This window comes from Anolis sagrei, chromosome 7 (genome assembly GCF_037176765.1).
Source record: "Anolis sagrei isolate rAnoSag1 chromosome 7, rAnoSag1.mat, whole genome shotgun sequence".
Classification (NCBI taxonomy): Eukaryota; Metazoa; Chordata; class Lepidosauria; order Squamata; family Dactyloidae; genus Anolis; species Anolis sagrei.
Window position 1 is genome coordinate 35,546,485 of NC_090027.1, and position 24,753 is coordinate 35,571,237.

Genomic DNA, 24,753 nt, shown 5'->3' on the forward strand with positions numbered 1-24,753 from the left:
ATTGTAGATGGGTATATTCTGAATACACTGGCATGGAATGAAGACTAAGAAAAGAACAAGCCTTATGCGCTTCACTTGGAACTACAATGAAAATCAAATGTGTATTTATTTCAGTTTTAATTGAATATTTTCCACTGTTTTCCCTAAAGACCTTGGAGTGGTATATCTGTCTGGTTTCCTTCACCATTCCAACTTTATCCTCTCAACAAGCTGCGAAATATAAGATATTGAGAGATAACAACTGACTCAAGGTAATACAGTGAGAACTTCATGTAGACATTTGATTCTGTATTTCACCAGTCCTCACCTAACACTATAAATATTATACCACATGAATTCTGACATTTTCTGTGGTACTAACTCTAAGATCTTCCGGGGAGGCCCTCCTTTTGCTCCCACCACCGTCACAAGTATGGTTGGTGGGGAAGAGAGAGAGGGCCTTCTCGGTGGTGGCCCCTCGCCTCTTGAACGCTCTTCCAAGGGAAATAAGACAGGCCCCATCCCTCCCCTCCTTTCATAAGAGCTTGAAGACCTGGTGGTTTCAACAAGCCTTTGAGAATGACTAGTTCTAACTCAGCCCTACCCATTGTTGAATATGGCCTTATTGTTCCTACCTATCTACCCCAGTCACTTCCTCTAATAGGCCATGGAAATGAGCAACCACAGAACCAGACATGCTATAGCTGTTGCCTGTTATAACACTGTACACAATTCCTGGGCCCCTCATACTTTGAGTTTGCACTAGCCTCGGTTCGGGTGTTTTAAATGCTTTGAACAGGCAGGATTATCTATATAAATAAAAATGTAATGTTCGTTTGTGGGATTAACAGAAATCAAAAACCACTGGATGAATTGACACCAAATTTGGACACAAGACACCTAACAACCCAATGTATGTCCTTCACTAAAAAAAATTGATTTTGTCATTTGGGAGTTGTAGTTGCTTGGATTTATAGTTCACCTACAATCAAAGAGCATTCTGAACCCCATCAATGATGGAACTGAACCAAACTTGGCACACTGAACTCCCACGTCCAACAGAAAAATACTGGAAGGGTTTAGTGGACACTGACCTTGAGTTTTGGAGTTGTAGTTCACCTACATCCAGAGAGCACTCTGGACTCAAACAATGATGGATCTGGACCAAACTCTACACGAATACTCAATATGCCCAAAGGTGAACACTAGTGGAGTTTGGGGAAAATAGAATCTTGACATTTGGGAGTTGTAGTTGCTGGGATTTGTAGTTCACCTACAATCACAGAGCATTCTGAACCCTACCAACAATAGAATTGGGCCAAATCTCCCACACAGAACCCCTATGACCACCAGAGTGGGCCACAGCAACGCGTGGCAGGGGATGGCTAGTTTTTAATATATGTGTTATTGTGATAATTTTTATGCTTATATTGTTAATTTTATGTTTATGTTGTTTACGCTGTATGCTTTGGTGATGTTACTTGGAAACCGCCCTGTGAGGTAGAGCTAATGGAGTTGCCCGGTGAGCTTGCACTGGCAGAAGGGATGAAGGTTTCTGAAGAGCTTTCTGAAGAGGTGGACAACTGCCATACAAGGGAACTGTGGGCTCAGAGGGCATACAACTGGACAATCCCAGTTGTAGAACAAGTCATGCGAGAACATCAAACCACCCAAAAAACTGAGGCTGAAGCATCGGCCAACCATGCCTTCCAGCACCCTGTCTGACTCTGCATGCAAGGACCATCACACGTTGGTGAACACCTTTTTAGCAGCAGCCATATTGAAGCACCATGCATATATTTGTCCAGTGCTATGGCTTCCACAGCTCACAGTTCCCTTGTATGGAAGTGGAATGCATGAGGGGGTAAGGTCTGTAGTACAGTCTAGTGGAGAGATTTGGGTTAGGGCCAAATAATCTCTGTTCAACCATGACCTTCATTGGGTGACTGCACTGCATCCTGTCAGATCCCCAAAATCTGGGGGAAAGCAAGAGTCATAGCCATCTTGAAGGCAGGCGAAGACTGTAATGATTCAAAAAGCTATAGATCAATCTCCCTGTTGTGTCACCTTTACAAAGTTCCGGAGAGACTTATTTTGCATAGAATTATGGAAAAAATAGACCCATGTCTGATTCCACAGCAAGCTGGCTTCAGGAAGGGCAAAAGCTGCACATCGCAAGTGCTGAACCTGACTCAGCACATAGAAGATGGCTTTGAAAGGCAGCAGATCACACGAGCTGTCTTCATAGACCTGCTTATGATACCGTAAACCACCGCCTCCTCTCCTGAGTAAAATGTATAATACTACAAAGGATTACCATTTCACCTGCCTCATAGGAAACCTGCTACAAAACAGGAGCTTTTATGTTGATTTCCAGGGCCAAAGAAGCAGATGGCGGAAACAGAAGAACAGCCTGCCTCAGGGGAATGTACTTGCTCCATCTATGTTCAACATTTACACAAATGACCAGCCACTGCCAGAAGGGACGGAGAGCTTCATCTATGCTGATGATCGTGCCATTACTGCTCAAGCAGGGAGTTTTGAGATGGTTGAACAGAAGCTCTCCGAAGCTCTAAGCCAGGGGTCCTCAAACTAAGGCCCAGAGGCTGGATGCGGCCCTCTAAGGTCATTTACCCACCCCTCACTCAGGGTCAACCTAAGTTTGAAACTACACAACAACAACACTTCTATCTCATCAGCCAAAAGCAGGCCCACACATCCCACTGAAATACTAATAAGTTTACATTTGTTAAAATTGTCCTTCATTTTAATTAGTGTATTGTTTTTAAAAAAATTTGCACTACAAATAAGATATGTGCAGTGTGCATAGGAATTCATTCATGTTTTTTCAAATTATAATCCAGCACTCCAACAATTTTGGGGACTATGACCTGGTCCTCTGTTTAAAAAGTTTGAGGACCCCTGCTCTAAGCACTCTTACTGCCTATTACACGGAAAACCAGCTGATCCCTAATCAATCTAAAACACAGACATGTGCTTTTCACCTTAAGAACAGACAAGCATCCTGAGCTCTGAGGATCACCTGGGAAGGAATCCCACGGGAGCATTGCTGCACACCCAAATACCTGGGAGTCACTCTGGACTGCGTTCTGACCTACAAGAAGCACTGCCTGAATATCAAGCAAAAAGTGGGTGCTAGAAACAGATACGAAAGCAGATACAGTGAAGACATCTGCCCTTGTGCTATGCTACTCTGCTGCTGAGTATTCATGCCCAGTGTGGAACACATCTCACCACGCTAAAACAGTGCACGTGGCTCTTAATGAGACATGCTGCATTATCATGGGGTGTCTGCACCCTACATCACTGGAGAAATTACACTATTTAGCCAGTATTGCACCCACCACCTGACATTTGCCGGGAAGTAGTAACCAATAGTGAAAGGACCAAGGCAGGGACATCCCCAGCTCATCCCTGTTTGGGTATCAGCCAGCACGTCAACAACTTAAATCAAGAAATTGTTTTCTAAGTTCTACAGAGACACTCGCTTGAACACCCCAGCAAGCGAGAGTCCAAAAGTGGCAGGCTCAAACCCAGAACCTTAATCAATGGCTGATACCAAATGAGAGACTCCCCCCTGGGCACACAGAAGACTGGGCGACTTGGAGGGCGCTGAGCAGACTGTGCTCTGGCACCACGAGATGCAGAGCCAACCTTAAGAAATGGGGCTACAAAGCGGAATCCATGACATGCGAGTGCGGAGAAGAGCAAACTACAGACCATCTGCTGCAATGCAACCTGAGCCCTGCTACATGAACAATGGAGGACTCCTTGCAACAACACCAGAGGCACTCCAAGTGGCCAGATACTGGTCAAAGGACATTTAATCAACTACCAAGCTTGCAAACTTTGTGTTTTGTTTGTTTGTTTGTTATAAAATGCAATACAACTGTATGGTCTGCTCCTGACATGATAAAAAATAAATAAATTGGGTGACTTTGGGCAGAGCAAAGTCTCTCAGGTTGTATGAATAGTTGTAAATAAACCATGAAAGAGATACATAAGAAAAATATGAATATATTCTGAAGACTCACCCTCAATCATAGCTATGAGCTGGAATGTGGACCATCTAAATGAAGGTGACTCCAAATAGAAACGAGAGAAAGATTCACAAACCTTGTGGATGAGGTAAGTATCTTGAGATGGTTCTGGAGACTATATGAAACTCCAAGGATAAAGTCTTTAGTTTTAAATTGGAAGCAAAGTTGGAGTACTGAACGCCCCGTCACTTTGGAACACCAAATAGAAGCAACTATTGTTGGCTCAAATCTCAAAATGTGGCCATAGAGTTTATGATACATTTGAAAAATTATCACCACCAACCAACCTTGAGATTCTGAGATGCCATCATAGATGGTCAGGAATGCTTATTTTGCTCATAATTTTGATGCAGTTGATGAGAAAATAAAGCCATAAGCCTTTCCTTTTGAAGTTCAAGTACCATGTATACTAGTTTTAACCACTGTATATAGGTCAATGCTACATAAATAGTTGGCAAACAATGTTCCACATTTTTCCATCTGTATGATATAATGCAGGGACTAAAAGGGAATGCTTGTGAGATTATCAACTCCTTTTAGTTATGTACGTCACAAATAGAAAATGAGTATTTCAGTAAAGGAAGTAGATTGGATTTTATTTGAAGGGAACACATTGTGGCTACAAACTGAACATCTAAGGTCTCAACAACCCTAGAACAAATACCAGGGGAAAATATACTTCATTTTCAGAAGATTCTTAGATTCCCTTTAAAAATAATAACAAAAACTTCTTGTATTAATCAGTTGTTCTAGACTGGATCTTAAAAATACACTAGACAGGTAGGCTCCTCTATAGTATATAGTCTTAGGTGGACAGCATCACAAAAGGCAGAGAGGTAGATACCCATATATGCTTGAGTAGAATATAAGCCGAGGTACCTAATTTTACCATAAAAAACTGGAAAACGTATTAACTCAAGTATAAGCCGAGGGTGGGAAATGCAGCAGCTACTGGGAAATTTTAAATTAAAAATATATACCCATGAAATTACATTGAGGCATCAGTAGGTTAAATGTTTTTGAACATTTACATAAAACTGTAATTTAAGACTCTGCCCAACTCTGATTAAATCATTATAATAACCTTCTTTAATAACCCTAACATCACCAAAGCAAACTAGTGCAAACAGAGTAAACAACATAAACATAAAATTGACAACATAAGCATAAAAATTATCACAATAACATATATTAAAAATAATCCTGCCTGTTCAAAGCATTTAAAAGGCCTGGGCCGAGGCTAGTGCAAACACAAAGTATGAGGGGCCCAGGAATTGAGTACAGTGTTATAACAGGCAACAGCTATAGCATGTCTGGCTCTGTGGTTGCTAATTTCCAGGGCCTATTAGAGGAAGTGACCGGGCTAGATAGGTAGGAAGAATAAGGCCATATTCAACAATGTGTAGGGCTGAGCTAGAACTAGTCATTCTCAAAGGCTTGTTGAAACTACCAGGTCTTCAAGCTCTTACGAAAGGAGGGGAGGGATGGGGCCTGTCTTATTTCCCTTGGAACCGTGTTCCAGAGGTGGGGGGCCACCACCGAGAAGGCCCTCTCTCTCATCCCCACCAACCGTGCTTGTGACGGTGGTGGGAGCGAAAGGAGGACCTCTCCGGAAGATCTTAAAGTTTGCGCCGGTTCATAGAGGGAGATGCGATCACAAAGATAGGAGATGCAGAAGATGTCACCCCAAAGGAGATTCATCAGAGAATGCAAGCTGCTTATGGTGATTGTGTTGATGTGAGTACTGTGCATCATTGAGCGAATAAGTTTAAAGATGTTGAGGTGGGAACATCTGACTTGCATGACAAACAAAAAGTTGGATGTCCTGTGACAGCAACCACTGAATTTCACAAGCAAAGGGTTGACAGATTGATTCAGGATGATGGTCGTATCACTCTGAGAGAAATTTCAAGCATAATCGGCATTTCACAAGAACGTGTGGATCACATTATTTCTTTACTTGGCTATCGGAAGATCTGTGCATGATAGGTACCCAGGATGCTGACGTTGGTTGCGGAAACAGAGTGTCAACTTCTTCCGTTACAGCTTCAGAAAACGTGTTCATCTTTGGCAGAAATGTATCCAATTGTCTGGTGATTATGTGGAAAAGTGAATAGTGGTAGTTAAAGAGCACATTCTCAGGATTATTTCTGCATTTGATTTATTAAAAACTAGCTGTCCCCTGCCACACTCTGATGGTCATGGGGTTCTGTGTGGGAGGTTTGGCCCAATTCTATCATTGGTGGGATTCAGAATGCTCTGTGATTGTAGGTGAACTACAAATCCCAGCAACTACAACTCCCAAATGTCAAGATTCTATTTTCCCCAAACTTCACCAGTGTTCACATTTGGGCATATTGAGTATTTGCGTAGAGTTTGGTCCAGATCCATCATTGTTTGAGTCCAGAGTGCTCTCTGGATGTAGGTGAACTATAACTCCAAAACCAAAGGACACTACCCACCAAACCCTTCCAGTATTTTCTTTTGGTCATGGGAGAACTGTGTGCCAAGTTTGGTTCAATTCCATCATTGGTAGGGTTCAGAATGCTCTTTGACTGTAGGTGAACTATAAATCCCAGCAACTACAACTCCCAAATGACAAAATCTTTTTTTTTTAGTGAAGGACATATATTGGGTTGTTAGATGTCCTGTGTCCAAAATTGGTGTCAATTCGTCCAGTGGTTTTAGAGTTCTGTTAATCCCACAAATGAACATTACATTTTTATTTATATAGATATTCCCATCCAAACCCAAGTAACGAAGGTGGAGGCATTACTTTTCGTTCAACCCTCATACTTTAAGAGTCATCTGCTGCATGAGAAAGAAGTCCATTTTGCTTGTGATCAGAGTCCAGGTGAAAGACATTTCCATCAGGTTTTTTTTTGTGGGACATTACTTAGTTTAGTATACTTAACCGAGTTGCTGAAGGAGGATGCTGGCCAAAAATTAAATGGATTTTTAAAAGTGTGACAAAGTGTGACAAAGAACGGAAAGAAAAAGGAGAAAGAACTCTGCAAGTTTAATCCATCGATAATTGACTATGACTCTTATGATGAATCGACTAAGCCTTCTTTAATTAGGTTGATGTCTAAACCCACTGGTGAAAGCTCGACAAAGCAGATTATCGTTTTCCTTTTCCAAATGTATCTCAGGGAAATCAAGGGTTGACTTGTGCTACCTCATTGCACTTCTTATTACCATTCTGCGTCAATTAATGCCCCCCTAAGTAAACACTTTTACCGGAGAAGTCAGATTTGCAGATCTTCTTCCATTGTTTGCTTTGATAATGAAATAACGGCACAATTTGGCCCTTGCATACCCAAGTTGGATATTACTTTAGGGATGCAGTGGATGGGAAGGTATGCATTTGCCCCTCCACCATGTGAAGAAGCAACCATGTGAGTCAAGGCCTCAACTGGGGCTAAGATGTCTCTCCAGAGTCTAATAAAAGTCCCATTTTTGCTCCCAGAATCCTCCCAACTACATGGTCAAGCTTTCTGAAATGATCCATGCTATCTAAAATAATCCGAACTGAGACTAAGACGTCTTTCTAGACTAGGCATTGGCTGACTTTGGCTCTTCAGATGTTTTGTACCTCAACGGTATGCTGTTAGTGTTAGAAATAACAACCTTCTATCCCTTCACTATTTGTATGTATAGGTGGTACAGCTAGTTAAACCATTGAGCTGCTAAACTTGCTGAGCAAAATGTTGGCGGTTTGAATCCGGGGAGCAAAGTGAGCTCCCCCTGTTAGCCCCACCTTCTGCCAACCTAGCAGTTCGAAAACATGCAAATGTGAGTAGATCAATAGGTACTGCTTCGGTGGGAAGGTAGCGGTACTCCATGCAGTCATGCTGGCCACATGACTTTGGAGGTGTCTACGGACAACGCTGGCTCTTCAGCTTAGAAATGGAGATGAGCACCCCCCCCCCCCCGAGTCAGACACGACAAGATTTAATGTCAAGGGGAAACCTTTACCTTCCCTTATTATATGAATATGTTGATTTGCCAATTTGATTGGTGTCTTTGGTGTGGGAGGGGATACAAACGTATGATTGCACTGAGCCTGTTCAGATTCAAGACTTCGTTTTGTTATCAGTATGTTTTTGGACTTCAATGGTACCAGTATGCTTTTGGACTTCAATGGAAGCAGATGTCATTTTGGACTTATGCAAGAACAGTTTGCTATATATTTGCTTTGAGAAGCAGAAAGTACAATTATACAGTTTGGACTTTCATAAGATGTATACTTAAAGACTTTGGACTACTGATTAGGAATGATGCGCTGTGTCTTCAAAAACAGAGAAACTACATCCTATCTATGACTGAATTTTAATAAGAAATTGACCTGTATGGTGAATTAATACAATATGTTTGTGAGTAAACATGATATGTTATTTTTCAAAGAAGACTGGTTTTTTTAAAATCTCCGAGTGCATATTTTAAACTAAGAGGTTTCAAAGGAGAGTATATGTTTTTGGGCAACTGCAATTTCAACTTCAAAGAAACATTTTAAAACTCTGCTAGCCAAATATATTTTTATGCAATGGCATGTCTTTGTCCCTGGCAGTTCAAAGACAGTTTGTCAGTTTAACAGCTGAGTTACCTGTTATTTCTTTATTTCAATTACTTCTACCCCGCCCTTCTCACCCCCGAGGGGGGACTCAGGGTGGCTTACAAACAAAGGCACAATTCGATGCCTGAATCAATTAAACAACAATACATAAAAACGATTTAAACAATTAACAGGTTAAAAACATTAATACATAATAAACTAGCAAAACAATCTCATGCTTAGTGTTCAGAGTTCCGTATATCCATTCCATTCCATTCGCCCATGTTTATCGTCAGATCTTCCCTTAGCTGCCAGAATGTCCAAAAGCTTGGTCCCATATCCAGGTCTTCAATTTTTTCCTGAACGCCAAAAGGGAAATCGCTGATCTAATCTCCCCGGGGAGTGAGTTCCACAGGTGAGGGGCCACCACTGAGAAGGCCCTGCTCCTCGTCCCCGCCAGCCTCACTTGCGATAGTGGCGGGGTCGAGAGCAGGGCCTCCCCAGACGACCTTAAATTTTGAGATGGGATGTAGAGGGAGATCCGTTTGGACAAATACACTGGGCCGGAACCGTATAGGGTTTTGTAGGTCAAAACCAGCACTTTGAATTGTGCTCGGAATTGGCGGCCAGTGGAGCTGATGTAACAGGGGGGTGGTATGCTCCCTGTACACCGCTCTGGTGAGCAATCTGGCTGCTTCTCGCTGGACTAGTTGAAGTTTCCGAGCAGTCTTCAAAGGCAACCCCACATAGAGTGCGTTGCAGTAATCCAACTGGGATGTAACAAGAGCGTGGACCACCATGGCCAGATCTGACTTCCTGTGTGCCATTACACGAATGCTTGTGAAGATCACTTGATCGAAGGTTGACTTCTAACAAGGTCATGCCTTTCCTTGACTAGTGGTTTTCACAAAGTGGTCTCCAGATGTTCCTGGATATTCATATTTGCCAAAAGGATAGGACATCATTTTTCCTTTTCAAAAAGGTTACGATTGCCATCCCCCCCCCAAAAAGTTAGGGATTGTGGGAGTTAGAGTCCAAAACATCTGGAGGGCCTAAGCTTGCTCATGCCTGCTCTAGAGACCGATACACTTCCATTTTGGGTTTACAATTCCCAGGCTCCACCAGCTAGGAATAGTTTCTCATGCTATCTGAAAGGACCCACCATATCTGAAATACTCTGGGCTTTTAAAAACTCAAAGCTTCGTCCACTGCCAGTTAAGGCCTCAGGTGCCACTCCTCATGAGGTGAGACATGGGCTCCCCAAAGCTAAGGCACAATGCCCCTCTTAATCCATTTAATCTTTGCCTGCGCTGAGCTCCTCCATTTCATCCTCCAGTCTCACCAGGGCGCCTTTGTTAGCAACACTTGCGTTTGCGACAGAGTGTATGCACTCAGAGTAACTGCTTAATGGTAGGTATTAAGTCACATATAGAGCAGAATGTTTTAGTGAAAGCTTTAGCACTGGGGAATCTTGGCGTCCTGGTGCCAAGACGATAACTTGTTAGCCAGACCTTTTCTCTAGTGATTAATGTTTGTATGTAGAACAACTTTTATGTGACCGTAGCTCCATGAGCTGGAACCAAGCAGCGATCCGACCACCTAGAGGAACCAAGTGGGTTTGTATACAAATTATAATTTTCCTCTCAGGAAAAAAAACTGTTATGGTTTTACCTTTGCTGCCTTAGTCTGTCTCCTTAACAGCTAGAAGCACAAAACAATTTTCCAGACCGCCTGCAAGAATATCCAACTCAAAATGGAGAGGAATTGCAGTTTGCAAGAGATAAGAGATTTGCTTCATTGCCCTTGTCCTCTGCCATGAGTTTTGATGTTATAGTAAACACTGGCTCTCATGAAATAAAATCCCTGGTTAATCTCATTAGGTGGCTCCAAAAACTCTGATCGGAGTGACAAAGGTTAATCAAAGGTCTGGAAACCAAGTCTTATGAGGAACAACTCAGGGAGCTAGATAATTTTTGGTGACAAAAATATGGTGGTCCCAAAATAAACAATCCAGTACTCATGGTGACCTTGATCCCATTTGGATTCTGCATAGTGAGGATTGGGATGCCAATTTATGGTTGAGGGAGAAAACGTGGAGGCAGTGACAGCCTTTGTTTTTCTATGCATGAAGATTACCACAGATGCAGACTGCAGCCAGGAGACCAGAAGACATTTACTTCTTGGGAGGAGAGCAAGGAGCAATCTCAATAAAATAGTGAAGAGTAGAGACATCACACTGGCAATGAAGATCCACATAGTTAAAGCAATGGTATTCCCTATAGTAACCTATGGATGCGAGAGCTGGACCAGAAGGAAGCAAAGGAAGAGAGACGCTTTTGAACTGTGGTGCTGGAGGAAAATTCTGAGAGTGCCTTGGACCATGAGAAGATCAAACTAGTCTATGTTGTTGTTGTTTATTCGTTCAGTCACTACCGACTCTTCATGAACTCATGGATCTGCCCACACCAGAGCTCCCTGTTAGCCGTCACCACCCCCAGCTCCTTCAAAGTCAAGTCAGTCACTTCAAGGATACCATCCAACCATCTTGCCCTTGGTCGGCCCCTCTTCTTTTTTCCTTCCATTTTCCCCAGCCTCATTGTCTTCCCTAAGCTTTCCTGTCTTCTCATGATGTGGCCAAAATACTTCATCTTTGCCTCTAATGTCCTTCCTTCCAGTGAGCAGCCGGGCATTATTTCCTGAAGTATGGACTGGTTGGATCTTCTTGTGGTCCAAGGCATTCTCGGAATTTTCCTCCAGCAAACACTACAGTTCCAAAGCGTCTCTCTTCCTTCGCTCAGCTTTCCTTATGGTCCAGCTCTCGCATTCATAGGTAACTATGGGGAATACCATTGCTTTAACTATGTGGATTCTTCTGGTCGCTTTAGCCAGTATTGCACCACCTGACATCTGCTGGGAAGTAGCAGCCAATAGTGAAAGGACCAAGGCAATGACATCCCCCGCTCATCCCCTGTTTGGGTATCAGCCAGCATGTTAATGACTTAAATCAAGAAATAGTTTTCTAAGATCTACAGACACTCGCTGTAGAACACCTCAGCAAGCAAGAGTCCAAAAGTGGCAGGCTCAGGCCCAGAACCTCAACCAATGGCTGATACCAAATGAGAGACTCCCCCCTGGGCACACAGAAAACTGGACGACTTGGAAGGCACTGAACTGACTATGCTCTGGCACCACGAGATGCAGAGCCAACCTTAAGAAATGAGGCTACAAAGTGGAATTCACGACATGCGAGTGCGGAGAAGAGCAAACTACCTACCATCTGCTGCAATGCAACCTGAGCCCTGCTACATGCACAACGGAGGACCTTCTTGAAGCAACACCAGAGGCACTCCAAGTGGCCAGCTACTGGTCAAAGGACATTTAATCAACTACCAAGCTTGCAAACTTTGTGTCGTGACCCACAGAACACAGAATGTCTTAAACAGCAGTTGAGGTGCAAAATAGTAGTATTTTAATGCAAAACAAACTTAATAAGGCACTTTAAAAGTCAGTGCAAACAGTTCAAAGGATGTTTTCAAACAGGAACACAAAATGCTAGATAAGCAGGCTTGAATTGCAGCCAAGAAATAACAGGAGATACGATGAACTAGGAGTAGAATACAAAACAAACAGTCTTTAAGGGTTGCAAGGCATGGAGCAAAATCCAGTAGGCAAACGTGTAGTCAGTCAGTTCCAAGGGTCAAGAAGCCAGATGTACACTCACGAGCAAAGGTTCCAAGGTCCGAGGCACGGCAGGGAAAACAGGATACTGGGAATCCAAAACAAGATTAGGCAGAGAACAACACGAAACAACACTTTGTCATCTGCAAAGGAATAGGTCACAGAGTGCTCATTTTATTCACTATCAGAAGAATGAGATTCATTGCTTGCATCTGATTCTGCTCCCGCAGCTGAAGCATCTACACCACGCCAAGCCTGCCACCTTTGATCTAGTGCCTGATCCTGCCAATCAGTACTCTCATTCCCATTATCCCTAAAACCTTCAAAATCATCACTTGATGTTGCTTGATTGCAAATGTCTCTAATGTTCTGAACCAGAGTCCAGTCTACAGCCTCCTCCAACTCATCCTCACTATCACTGGAGTTATCTGCTGTGTCTCTAAGCCTCTTAGACATAGTGTCACTCTCACTGCCAGAATCACTAGCCACTCTCTTCACTCCCCTGTAATCTGCTTCCATAGCCTCCTCTGGCCTGAATCCTGCAAAGTCTTCTTCATCACTGGGAGCCAGAAAGATGTCACGAATGCGTTTCAGCTGGCGCTGATTCTCCTCTGTTTCTGCATCACTCCTTCTTCTTCTCCTACTACTAGTAGTAGGTATTGTGTCAGAATGCTGACTCACAACACTTTGTGTTTTGTATGCATGTTTGTTTGTTTAAAAATGCAACACAACTGTTTGGTTTGCTCTTGACACGATAAATAGATAACTATGTGGATCTTCGTTGCCAGTGTGATGTATCTACTCCTCACTATTTTATTAAGATTGGTCATTGCTCTCCTCCCAAGAAGTAAACATCTTCTGATTTCCTGGCTGCAGTCTGCATCTGAAGTAATCTTCGCACCTAGAAATACAAAGTTTGTCACTGCCTCTATGTTTTCTCCCTCTATTTGTCAGTTATCAATCAGTTCATAATCCAGGAAATAAAGCCCAATTGCTCACTGGAGGGAAGGGTATTAGAGGCAAAGATGAAGTACTTTGGCCACATCATGAGAAGACAGGAAAGCTTGGAGAAGAGAATGATGCTGGGGAAAGTGGAAGGAAAAAGGAAGAGGGGCTGACCAAGGACAAGATGGGTGACTGGTTTGAACCTGAAAAGCTGGGGATGGCCACAGCCAACAGGGAGCTTTGATATGGGCTGGTCCATGAGGACACAGCGTCGGAAGCAACTGAGCAAAAAACCGCAAAACAGGAGGCGACCCATCCAATATGAAACATAGTGAGATTCAGAACCATATCTTTTAGGGGGTCTTTGACTCATATAATAGCTTCCTGCTGAATCACATTGATCACAAATAATAATTAATGCCTGAGTCTATCAGTCTCTATGGAACTATGAAAATATTAGGAAGACACCCTAAGGTCTGGACTTCCAAAACAAGAGGAAATGGGCAGATTTTCCATGGGAGAAAGCAAAATGTTTTGGGTAGAGATGCCACATCTGGTCCACTGCCTGGCAGGTAGAGCATACTTCTGCATTATCTCTTTGAAAGAGGAGCAGGACACAACTTCGACCTGCTTTTCTCTCTCTTTCTCTCTTTTTCTGAGCGAACTGTTCTATTAATGCCAATCAAATTGAGAAAATGATCAAATGAAATTGCATTTTGAGCATCATAAGCTGTGTAATGTCTATTCTGTTAAATTGAGGCCCGTAATTGCTTCTCTGTTGAAAAGATACAACAAAGACAGCAATCACGACATGTCATTATCCCGGACGAGGAAACCGGCCTTTGCAGGGAGGACTTCAAAGGCTCGTGGTTCTCGAATTGCATTTGGCGGCTATTGTTGGAGCGCAGGCAATCTTGATTAGGTGTTTACACGGAGGTAAGGCACAGTGCACCGAGAGCCTGAGTGCCTTGGTCTAGAGCCATTAAAAAATTGTACATTATGTCCCTCGCTTTGAAGTAAGGGGCTCGGAGGGAGGAAAAGCAACCCGCCCGGAGGACAGCTGAGCAAGATAGGCCCCCGTTTCTTCTCTCTCTTTCTCCTCTCAAAGAAACTCATCACTGGGTTCTTAGGCAGCGCCGCAAAAGAAGTCGATGCTTTCGAAAATTGGATATGAATTAGGGAATCGGCCTGGATTTGTACAGCCCAGCGCAGGAGTGTATACACATTTAATCACCAAATTGGGGAAGCAACAACCATAGTAATAATTCACATTTATATAGCCTCCAAAATGTTCTGAGATGCCTCGTTTTTGGGTTGCTTTGCAGATATCACAGTATTTCAGTAGACATTTGGAGTGATGTACATCTTGGTGCCCTATATACTCATGTACAAGTCGACTTTGTGTATCAATCAAGGGAAGGTTTGGGGACTGTGGCGCAGCTAGTTAGTAGCCAGCTGCATTAAATCACTACTGACCAAGAGGTCATGAGTTCAAAGCCAGCCCGGGTTGGAGTAAGCTCCCGACCATTAATAGTCTAGCAATGCAGTCCAAAAGACAGTTGCATCTGTCAAGTAGGAAATTTAGGTACCGCTTTATGTGAGGAGGCTAATTTAACTAATTTACAACACCATAAAACCTTCCAGCAGCATGCAGAAGAATGAGGAAGTACACTATCAAGGACTCAGTGCCACAAGTGGACGGTGAAGCAGCAGCTCCCCCTGTGGCCAGAACCGAGCATACCCTCATGAAGTCGGAAAGCTGGAATGTTAAATTGTCTCTGTGTCTGTCTATAGATGTTGTATGTCTAATGGCATTGAATGTTTGCCATGTGCATTGTAATCCGCCCTGAGTCCCCTGCGGGGTGAGAAGGGCGGAATATAAATACTGTAAATAAAAAATAAAAAATAAATAAATAAAAATAAAAGTATGGATTTTGACATGATCCATGGGTAAGTCAAGAGTCATTTCATGCAGAAGAGTCATTTCATGCAGTGCTCCCCTGTTTCACCATTTCCAGCCATTCCTCAAGGTCACTGCGTTGTGCATTGATTCAGCGTTCCTCGCTATCTATCCACTGGGGTTTGGTTCCAGAGAAAATTGCATTGCTTTCATTGTATACAATGGACTGCCATGGATACCACAATCCATGCTTCTTCTTCATCCAGGACAGAAGTGAAAAGTGGAGTGCCATCAGCAGGGTTCCGTCCTGAGCCCGGTTCTGTTCCACATCTTAATTAATGATTTAGACCAAGGGTTAGAAGGCATGTGCGGAGGAAGGTGAACATGAGCCAGGAATGTCATGCAGTGGCTAAAAAAGCCAATGGGATTTTAACAATAAGAGTCTAGTGTCTAGACCCAGGGAAGTCATGCTACCTCTCTATTCTGCCTTGGTCAGATCACACCTGGAATACTGTGTCCAATTCTGGGCACCGCAATTGACTCTAAGCTGGAATGTGTCCAGAGGACAGCAAATCAAATGATCAAGGGTTTAAAGAACAAGCCCTATGAAGAGTGGCTTAAAGAGCTGGGCATGTTTAGCCTGCAGAAGAGAAGACTGAGAGGAGACATGATGCAGGCCATGTATTAATATGTGAGGAAAAGTCATAGGGAGGAGGGAGCAGGCTTGTTTCCTGCTGCCCTGGAGACCAGGACGCGGTACAATGGCTTCAAACTACAGGAAAGGAGATCCTGAACTTCCTAACTGTGTGAGAGATCTGTTCAGCAGTGGAACTCTCTCTCTGCCCTAGAGTGTGGTGGAAGCTCCTTCTTCAAAGCAGAGGCTGGATGGCCATCTGTTGGGAGTGCTTTGAATGTGATTTTCCTGCTTCTTGGCAGAATAGGATTGGACTGGTTGAACCTTGAGGTTTTTTCCAACTCTGGGATTCTTTGATTCTAATCCCATTATATACTGTGATATAATACAATGGCATTTATATAAATAAAAATGTAATGTTCTTTTGTGGGATTAACATAACTAAAAAACCACTGGGCGAATTGACACCAAATTTGGACACAATAAACCTATCAGGCTAACGAGTGACCATCACTCATAAAAACACTGAAAAACATAGTGGAAGAGAATTAAAAAGCCAAAAAAAGCAAAAAGATGCTACAGCGCATGTGCAAAACTGACCCCCCCCCCCAAACAAAACACACAATAGCATATTCACACTCTCTTCTGGACTACAGCTCCCAGCATCCCCTAGAGCAGGTCCTTTAGGAAAGGAGGATGATCCAAATGTACTGTTTCCAAGATGCAAGCTTTCTTCTCCTTGGATTTCTTTGAGAGCATCCCAATCCCTGCATATTTCCAATTTCCTATTCCTTGAGTGCAACTTCCAGCAGTCCTCCAGAGATAGATAGATAGATAGATAGATAGATAATCAGGAGGACTGCTGGGAGTTGCAGACCAAGAATAGTTAGAGAAGGAAGAAAGGGGGAAAAGGGAAAGAAATGGGGAGGGAGGGAAGAGGAAGAGAAAGGAGGGAAGGAAAGAAAAAAAGGGAAGGAAGGAGAGAAAGAAAGAAGGAGAGGAAGAGGGAGGGAAGGTTGGCCACAGCAACGCATGGGGGGTACAGCTAATCCCTTATACAAAATGGCAGGACCAAGGCTGTCTTTATATAATTTGTGAATGGTTATATACAGAATCAGTGGATACAGAGGGCTGGCTATACTTTGCAATAAGCTTGACTAACCCAGTTATTGGGATGTACGGTACTATTAAACCAATCATTGTTATCCTTACTATTTGTCTGAGCTCATGGTTTGAGGGGAAGAGGCTTGTGCTGAGAATAGCAGCGGGTTGAGAGGAAATGAGTCACAGATTTGCTTGGAGACAGCGCTGGTATCTCTCTGTATCTATCCTCTTCAGTTTCTGGAACTCTAAAAGACTGATATATGAAATACACTAGATAGGTTCCAGTTGTATTCGGGCATTGAATGTTTGCCTTTTATGTTTGGAATCCAACCTGAGTCCCTTTGGGGAGATAGAGAAGAATATAAATGAAGTGTTGTTGTTGTTGTTGTTGTTGTTGTTGTTGTTGTTATCCGTGCCCTGCTCACCCCACCAGCTCAATATATATCTTGAGCAATGATTAATCGAATTGCCCCAAAAGAAATGGGAAATTATTGTTTCCATTTGATGTTTGGTGTTTTGTCTTATGTCTGTTATAACAGGCTGTACTTTTTATTTAATTTTAGTTTGTTAAGTTAGAATTTGTATTTATATGTTGGGTTGTTTAAATTTTGTTAGTATGGTGGTTGTATTCGGGCATTGAATGTTTGCCTTGTATGTTTGGAATCCGCCCTGAGTCCCTTTTGGGGAGATAGAGCGGAATATAAATAAATAAATAAATAAATAAATAATAATTATTATTATTATTTGAAACACAACAAGATGAGTCCACAGCAGACACTCTGCTGGCTGTTGTACTGGATCCCACGCCGGACCCTTCCCAAGTGTCTAGAACTGTGTGATTTATTATTATTATTATTATTATTATTATTATTATTATTATTATTATTATTATTAGAAACACAACAAGATGAGTCCACAGCAGACAGGATCACTCTGCTGGCTGTTGTACTGGATCCCACGCCGGACCCTTCCCAAGTGTCTAGGACTGTGTGATTTATCATCATCATCATCATCATCATTATTATTATTATTATTATTAGAAACACAACAAGATGAGTCCACAGCAGACAGGATCACTCTGCTGGCTGTTGTATTGGATCACATTATTATTATTATTATTATTATTATTATTATGCCACTGAAATCAACAGGATGCAAAGGTGCATCTACACTGCAGAATTAATTCAGTTTGACACCACTTTGCCATCATTCAATACAGAATCATCATGTAGTAATGAGTAACTGAAGCCTCAGTGATTTTAAGGAGTTTATTCTAAGTGTGACTTTATGCTGCAGTTGACTCTAATCAGGAACTAACACAGAATTCAGGTCATGAATTCCAATATTTGTTTTCAAGGAAAGAATCCCATTTACAGCAAAATACATGACATGCATTTTGAATGCTGCAGTGGAAATCATATCATAGATCAGCATATATTATATGTGTCTGAAAACCCCAAACATCCATAGATCTCACCCAATGCAGAGCCTATATTTCTCCCAGTATAGCTGCCAAGGAAAGAAACATAAAACTATAATCCAATTGTACTGTAAATCAACTGCTGCCCTCTAGTGTGCATAAGCCTTTGTATTAAGTGTTTTGTTATTTGACAGAAGTAGTATTCATTCAACATATTGTAAGAATAATACAACAATCTATATAAATAAAAATGTAATGTTCGTTACACTGGGCGAACTGCTGCCAAATTTGGCCACAAGACACTTACTAACCCAAGGAGTAACCACCACTCAAAAAAAAAGAAAAAAAAAAGAAAAGATTTTTGCCATTTGAGTTGTAGTTGTTGGGATTTATAGTTTACTTACAATCAAATAGCATGCTGAACTCAACCAATGATGAAATTGAACCAAACATGGCCCACAGAACTCCCATGACCAACAGAAAAGACTAGGAAGGGTTTGGTGGGCATTGACCTTGAGTTTGGGAATTGTAGTTCACCTACACCTAGAGAGCACCGTGAACTCAAACAATAATGAATCTGGACCAAACTTGGCACAAATATTCCATATGCCCAAATATTAACACAGATGGAGTTTGGGGAAAATAGACCTTGACATTTGGGAGTTGTAGTTACTAGGATTTATAGTTCACCTACAATCAAAGAGCATTCTGAACCCCACCAACGACAGAACTGGAGCAAACTTCCCCCATACTTAAGGTCATCCTATCCAATTCCCTTCAGAAGGGCAAGACAGCATAACCAAAGCCTTCCTGACAAAAAGTCATCCAGCCATAGATATAGATAGGTAGATATGATTCACACACACACACACACATGTATATGACAGATATAGTATCATATATTTGAAAGGGACCCTTAAAGAAGGACAATGATATGTTGCATGTTCCAGAGTAGGCAAACCAGACACTCTCCACATCAACACTGGCAAAGAAACAGCAAGAAATACTGTTTACCCACAAGCATCAAGACATTACATATTTTAGAAACCAAAACCTTCTCATAACTTTATTTTTCAGATCACCAGACTGGGCCATAGTAACGTGTGGCAGAGGACGGCTAGTAAAAGAAATAAAAATAAACCTATGGGAGCCATCAAAAGGTGACCTGCAGTTTAAAGCGGTAGAGTTTGCTCTACTCCCAGCTTGTTCTATGTAGGTATTGTTGGAGCATGCAAGGAATCTGTGACTGTGTGTGTGTCAACTGTAAAATAGGATGCATGAAGCTGATTGGTCAGGCAATGCCTGGGGAGATGGCTGAGTCTGGGACATTTGGATAATGTTACATTTTTGTTCAGGCTTGAGTTATGCAGGTACATAGAAGAAGAGATAAGCAAGAGAGAGAGTTTTGAAGATGCTCTCGCTTCATGAGTTGCTGAAGGAGTGTATCCACATGGACAAAGAAAGACCATTTTAAATCTATATAAATAAAACTGTAATGTTCGTTTGTGGGATTAACATAACTCAAAGACCACTGGATGAATTGACACCAAATTTGGACAGAATACACCTATCAGGCCAACAAGTGACCATCACTCATAAAAACACTGAAAAACACAGCAGATGATACTTAAAAAGCCAAAAAAAAATACATTACAACACATGCACACAACTACATATATACAACCACTAGGCCTGGGTAACAACGGAAAAATTTGTTTCTAAACTCGTTTCGTTTTTAGGGGGTCCATTGCGTTTCGTTTTTTAAAAGAATTCCGAATTTTTCTTTAAAATTTTTTCGTTATTTACGAAATTTTGTAATTTTTGAATTGATTCATTAATGGCAGACGCGATTGCGCAATACGCTAAAAAAAACTCCAAATGGGCAGGGGGAACTTCTGAAGCTTCCCTCTCCCTCTGTTGTTGACTGTTGGTGTGATAATTTATTTTTTATCACTGATAAAACAAACAACAACTATAAAACTTGCACCAGACATACGGAATAACGAAACAATTTTGAAATGATTTCGTAACAATTACGAAACAATTACGAAATAAATTGAAAAAATCGTTTTGATTTTTAATTGCTCCTGCATGGCTGAGGATGCTTGCCATAGATGTGGGCGAAACGTCAGAAGAGAATGATTTTGGAACATGGCCATATAGCCTAGAAAACTCACAGCAACCCTGTATGTATCCTGTTATACGGATTCAGTCTTGTGTTAAATCTCGTTGTTTTAACCGTGCTGTACCCTACCTTGAATCACAAGGGGAGGCAAATAATAAATAAATAAATAAATAATAGTAATAATAATAATAATAATAATAATAATAATAATAATAATAATTTGTGATGTGGGTGAATCTACATTGCAGAATGAATGAGCCCACTCTAACTGCTGTAGCTCAAGCCTATAGATTTCTGGAATTTGAATCACATTGTACATATGTTGTTCTGAGCTACTAGTTCTTTATTGTTCATCTGCATGGCATATTTTCTTTCTCTGGCAAGGCAGTGTATGGGCTGATCAAACGTGAACAACACGTGGTTTATTTTACATTACACCACAGATATGGGTGTATCTACACTGTAGAATGAATGCAGTTTGAAATCACTTTAACTGCTAAGGCTCAATGCTATCAAACCATGGGATGTGTAGTTTGGAGAGGCACCATCACTCTTTCACAGTGAAGGCTAGAGACCTTGTAAAACTACAGCCTCCTAAGATTCCATAGCATTGTGCCAGTTAAAGTGGTATCAAACTACATTAATTCTACTGTGTAGTTTACAACTGTGATTAGATATTAGATTAAATAGGAATATTCCACTTACCTGTCTCTGGTGGTTTTCCCTTTGCTTTTTACCATGGAGGAGAAGGTAGGAATTGGACGCTTGTTTTGACACTCCCAAAGTGTGTTTGTTCTTTTCTATAAAGTTTTTTTCAGGCCTGTGTTGACACTCTTTAACTTGGGAAGAAAAGCTGTCACTGTGTGTACTAGGATTGCGGCGGTAATGGCGAACAACCACTTCTGCTTTATTAAATAGTCCATAAGATTCTTCCCTGGCACTCGTAGCATGCTCATGAGAATCTGAGCTGTCACTATCTAAATTAGAGGGAAAAGTTTGAGGACGGTCCTGTAGTTGGTTATTTGGGTGCAAAAACCTGAGCTGAGAAGGACTGGGTGAGCCTTCTTCATCTGTCGTGTGCGAGTGGTCTAACTCAGCCAAGCTGTTCTCCTCTTTGTTATTCCTCCAGTTGGGATTGTAACGCAATTCGGAGTATTGGTCTACCATTCCCTCTTTGCTAGGAAAAAAAGGAACAAAGGGGAAAAAAAACGTTAAGAGTTCAGAGGTATATAACTACATGTACTTATGCAAGGCATTTGGTTTTCAATTGTTTCAATTGAGTGATAGCCTGGTTGTCTCTGATCGCTTAGGAACAGAGAATATGCCAATGCACAAAACAGCAGAGTTTCAGAAGTGTTCTTTTCCATGCCCAAAAACATCTAAAGGTAAAGGTAAATATTGTCCCCTGACATTAAGTCCAGTTGAATCAGACTCAGGGGGTTGGTGCTCATCTCAATTTCTAAGCCGAAGAGCCGGCATTGTCCATAGACACCTCCAAGGTCATGTGGCCGGCATAACTGCATGGAGCATCGTCTATTCTCCCATAAAATATTTTGTTTCTATATCATGCTCTCAAGCGACAGAAAGTAAACATGGTTAAAAATAACATATCTTCTTTACTCACATGTGAGTAGATCAATAGGTTCCTCTCTGGAAGGTAACGGCGCTCCATGCAGTCATGCTGGCCATATGACCTTGGAGGTGTCTATGGACAACCCTGGCTTTTCGGCTTAGAAATGGAGATGAGCACCACACCCCAGAGTCAGACATGACTGGACATAATGTCAGGGGAAAACCTTTACCTACAACTCCCAAATGACAAAACCAACCCCCCCCCCCCCAACTCCACCAGAATTCAAATTTGGGTGTATCGGGTAATTGTGCCAAATTTGGTTGGGGGGGGGGGGGTCACCACAACATGAGGAACTAGGGCTGGGCGGTTTCGTTCGTTAATTTTGTAATTCGTTATTAATTCGTTATTTTTTTTGATAACGAAGCGATATTGAACCATTCAGGAGCAACTAAAAAACGAAACGAATTTTTCAATTCGTTTCGAAATCGTTTCGAAATCGTTTCGAAATCGTTTCGTTATTATTTCCGCATGTCTGGTGCAAGTTTTATAGTTGTTGTTTGTTTTATCAGTGAAAAAAATATATAATTATCACACCAACAATCAACAACAGAGGGAGAGGGAAGCTTCAGAAGTTCCCCCTGTCCCATTTGGAGGTTTTTTTAGCGTATTGCGCGAACGCGTCCGCCATTAACGAATCGATTCGTAATTGTTTCGTAATTGTTTCGTAATTTCCGAAATTTCGTAAATTTTGAACTTTTTTTAAGGAAAATTTCGGAATTCTTTTTAAAATCGAAACGCAAAACCCCCCTAAAAACGAATCGAGTTTAGAAACAAATTTTTCCGTGGTTGCCCAGCCCTATGAGGAACTGCATTAAGGGGTCACGGCATTAGGAAGGTTGAGAACCACTGGTATCGAGCTTTATAGGTCAAAACCAGCACTTTGAATTGTGCTCGGAGATGGACTGGCAACCAGTGGAGCTGGCATAGCAGGGAGGTGGTATGCTCCCTGTATGCCGCCCCAGTTAGTAATCTGGCTGATATGCATGCAGAAGAGCTATTCTGAAGTGCCAGAAACAGGTCACAATGAACTGGAAACAATGCTATGGCTTGAAACAGCAGGATGCGATCCTGGGAGAGACACATTGCATGGAAACCCAAGTGCAAGGCACAATGTGTGGGTCAACCCCATGAATCCATATGGGGATGACAGACAACTCCATCTCCAAAGCAACTGCAAGGAAATAGGGGCCCACTCCCCCTTTGTCCACCGAATAGGGGTTCCCCTTTAAATCCTTGGTTCTGTAGCAGAGGCACACAGCGAGACTCCTAGGCATATGGTATACTTGTCACTGTTAATGGACTCCATTTGAGTACATACTGTGATAATGTGAAAGTACATAAAATCAAATTTCCATTGAATGAAAAGCGTGGCGCTCGGTTAGAATAGAATCCCGCCCACCTCCCTCCGCTAAAACCAGAGCGTGTTTCCTGTACAATTAAAATCCTTTCCCTTTTGAAATACTAATGATAATTTTTGAAAAAAAATGGTCAATAACCAGCCACTTTGCCCATCGAAGAGGCAAACCAAAGTGCACTATTAATAAATTTAGCCCTCTTTTCTTTTCGCCACGTTGCGCTCCGAAAGGGGACCATTAAACGGAATGTGTTTATCGTTTTTTAATTCAGGCTTAATTTAATCCTTTTAAACAAACAATTATTTCGCATTGATGCGGCCTCAACGCTCCGGCAAACGCAACAAATCCAATTCCGGCATGCGCAGGGCCGGGGGAATTAATGCACCGCTCCAAGCGAGCGAGGAAGACAAAACAACCACTCTGGATTATATGTGTATATATAGAAAAGAGAATACATAACTCTTCCATTTATGCAGTTATTGAATGAAAAGGGACAGCTATTCCATTGGCGCTTTCCCAAACGGTAGCTTTTTCCAGCTACATTTAAAAACCTCTCGAAAGCTGCAGAGTGCTTACTAGAAATCAATGGAGCTTGTGTCCATTTATAGCTATTCGTTCCCTACTCTGCCCATGTAACCTCTTACAAGCGGTTGGTTGGCATTGTCTGGCCAAAAGGAGGAAAATCAGAACTTTACTCAGAAATAAAAGGAGGGCAGTGTGGGTTTCCAAGCCATTACAAGAGAGAAGCAAACTTCAAAAAACAAACTAAAATACCAAAACTAATAGACAGGAAGATTACACTTCTAGTAGCCAAATTTCTTATGACTCTTAAGATGTTTTTATTGGAGCATGTAAGAAATCAGTTAGTGTGTGTGCGTGTCAACTGTAAAATAAGATACATCAAGCTGTTTGGTTGAGCTATGCCTGGGGAGATGGCTGAGCCTGGGACTTTTGGATACTGTTACATTTTTTTTCAGACTTGAGCTGTGCAGATGCTCAGAAAAAGAGAAGAAGACAGAGAGGCAGTTTGGAGTGTGGTTATGCTGTCACACGCTGGGCCTGTAATAATGTCTGTTTACAGGATGTGCCTTCTGTATGCCCAACGGGATGCCGGGATGCCTCAGCTGAAGGCCCCCTTAGATTTCCCAACACAAAGTTTTATTGAGGCTCAAAATAAGTTCAACAAAGTCCTTTATTTGGGCTTAAATCTTCAAACAAATGAGTTAAATTGTTTGCTTGATGTTTTATTATTTGCTTATGAGTTTTACTGTTATATTTGTATGTTGTTGTTTGTTGGCGGCCTTGGCCATTGTAAGCCACATCGAGTCCGTCGGGAGATTTTGCAGGGTATAAATAAAGTTAAT

The 24,753-nt window shown here is 41.9% G+C and overlaps 1 protein-coding gene across 1 annotated transcript in view; it reads right to left on the reverse strand.

The window, feature by feature from the left end:
• The window catches only part of JHY (junctional cadherin complex regulator), a 47,833-nt gene that overhangs the window by 17,493 nt on the left and 5,587 nt on the right, over window positions 1-24,753 (reverse strand). Inside the window, exon 3 of the mRNA XM_060787709.2 lies at window positions 21,107-21,578. Within this exon, the coding sequence (XP_060643692.2) occupies window positions 21,107-21,578 (472 nt within the window). The remainder of the gene's footprint in view (window positions 1-21,106; window positions 21,579-24,753) is intronic.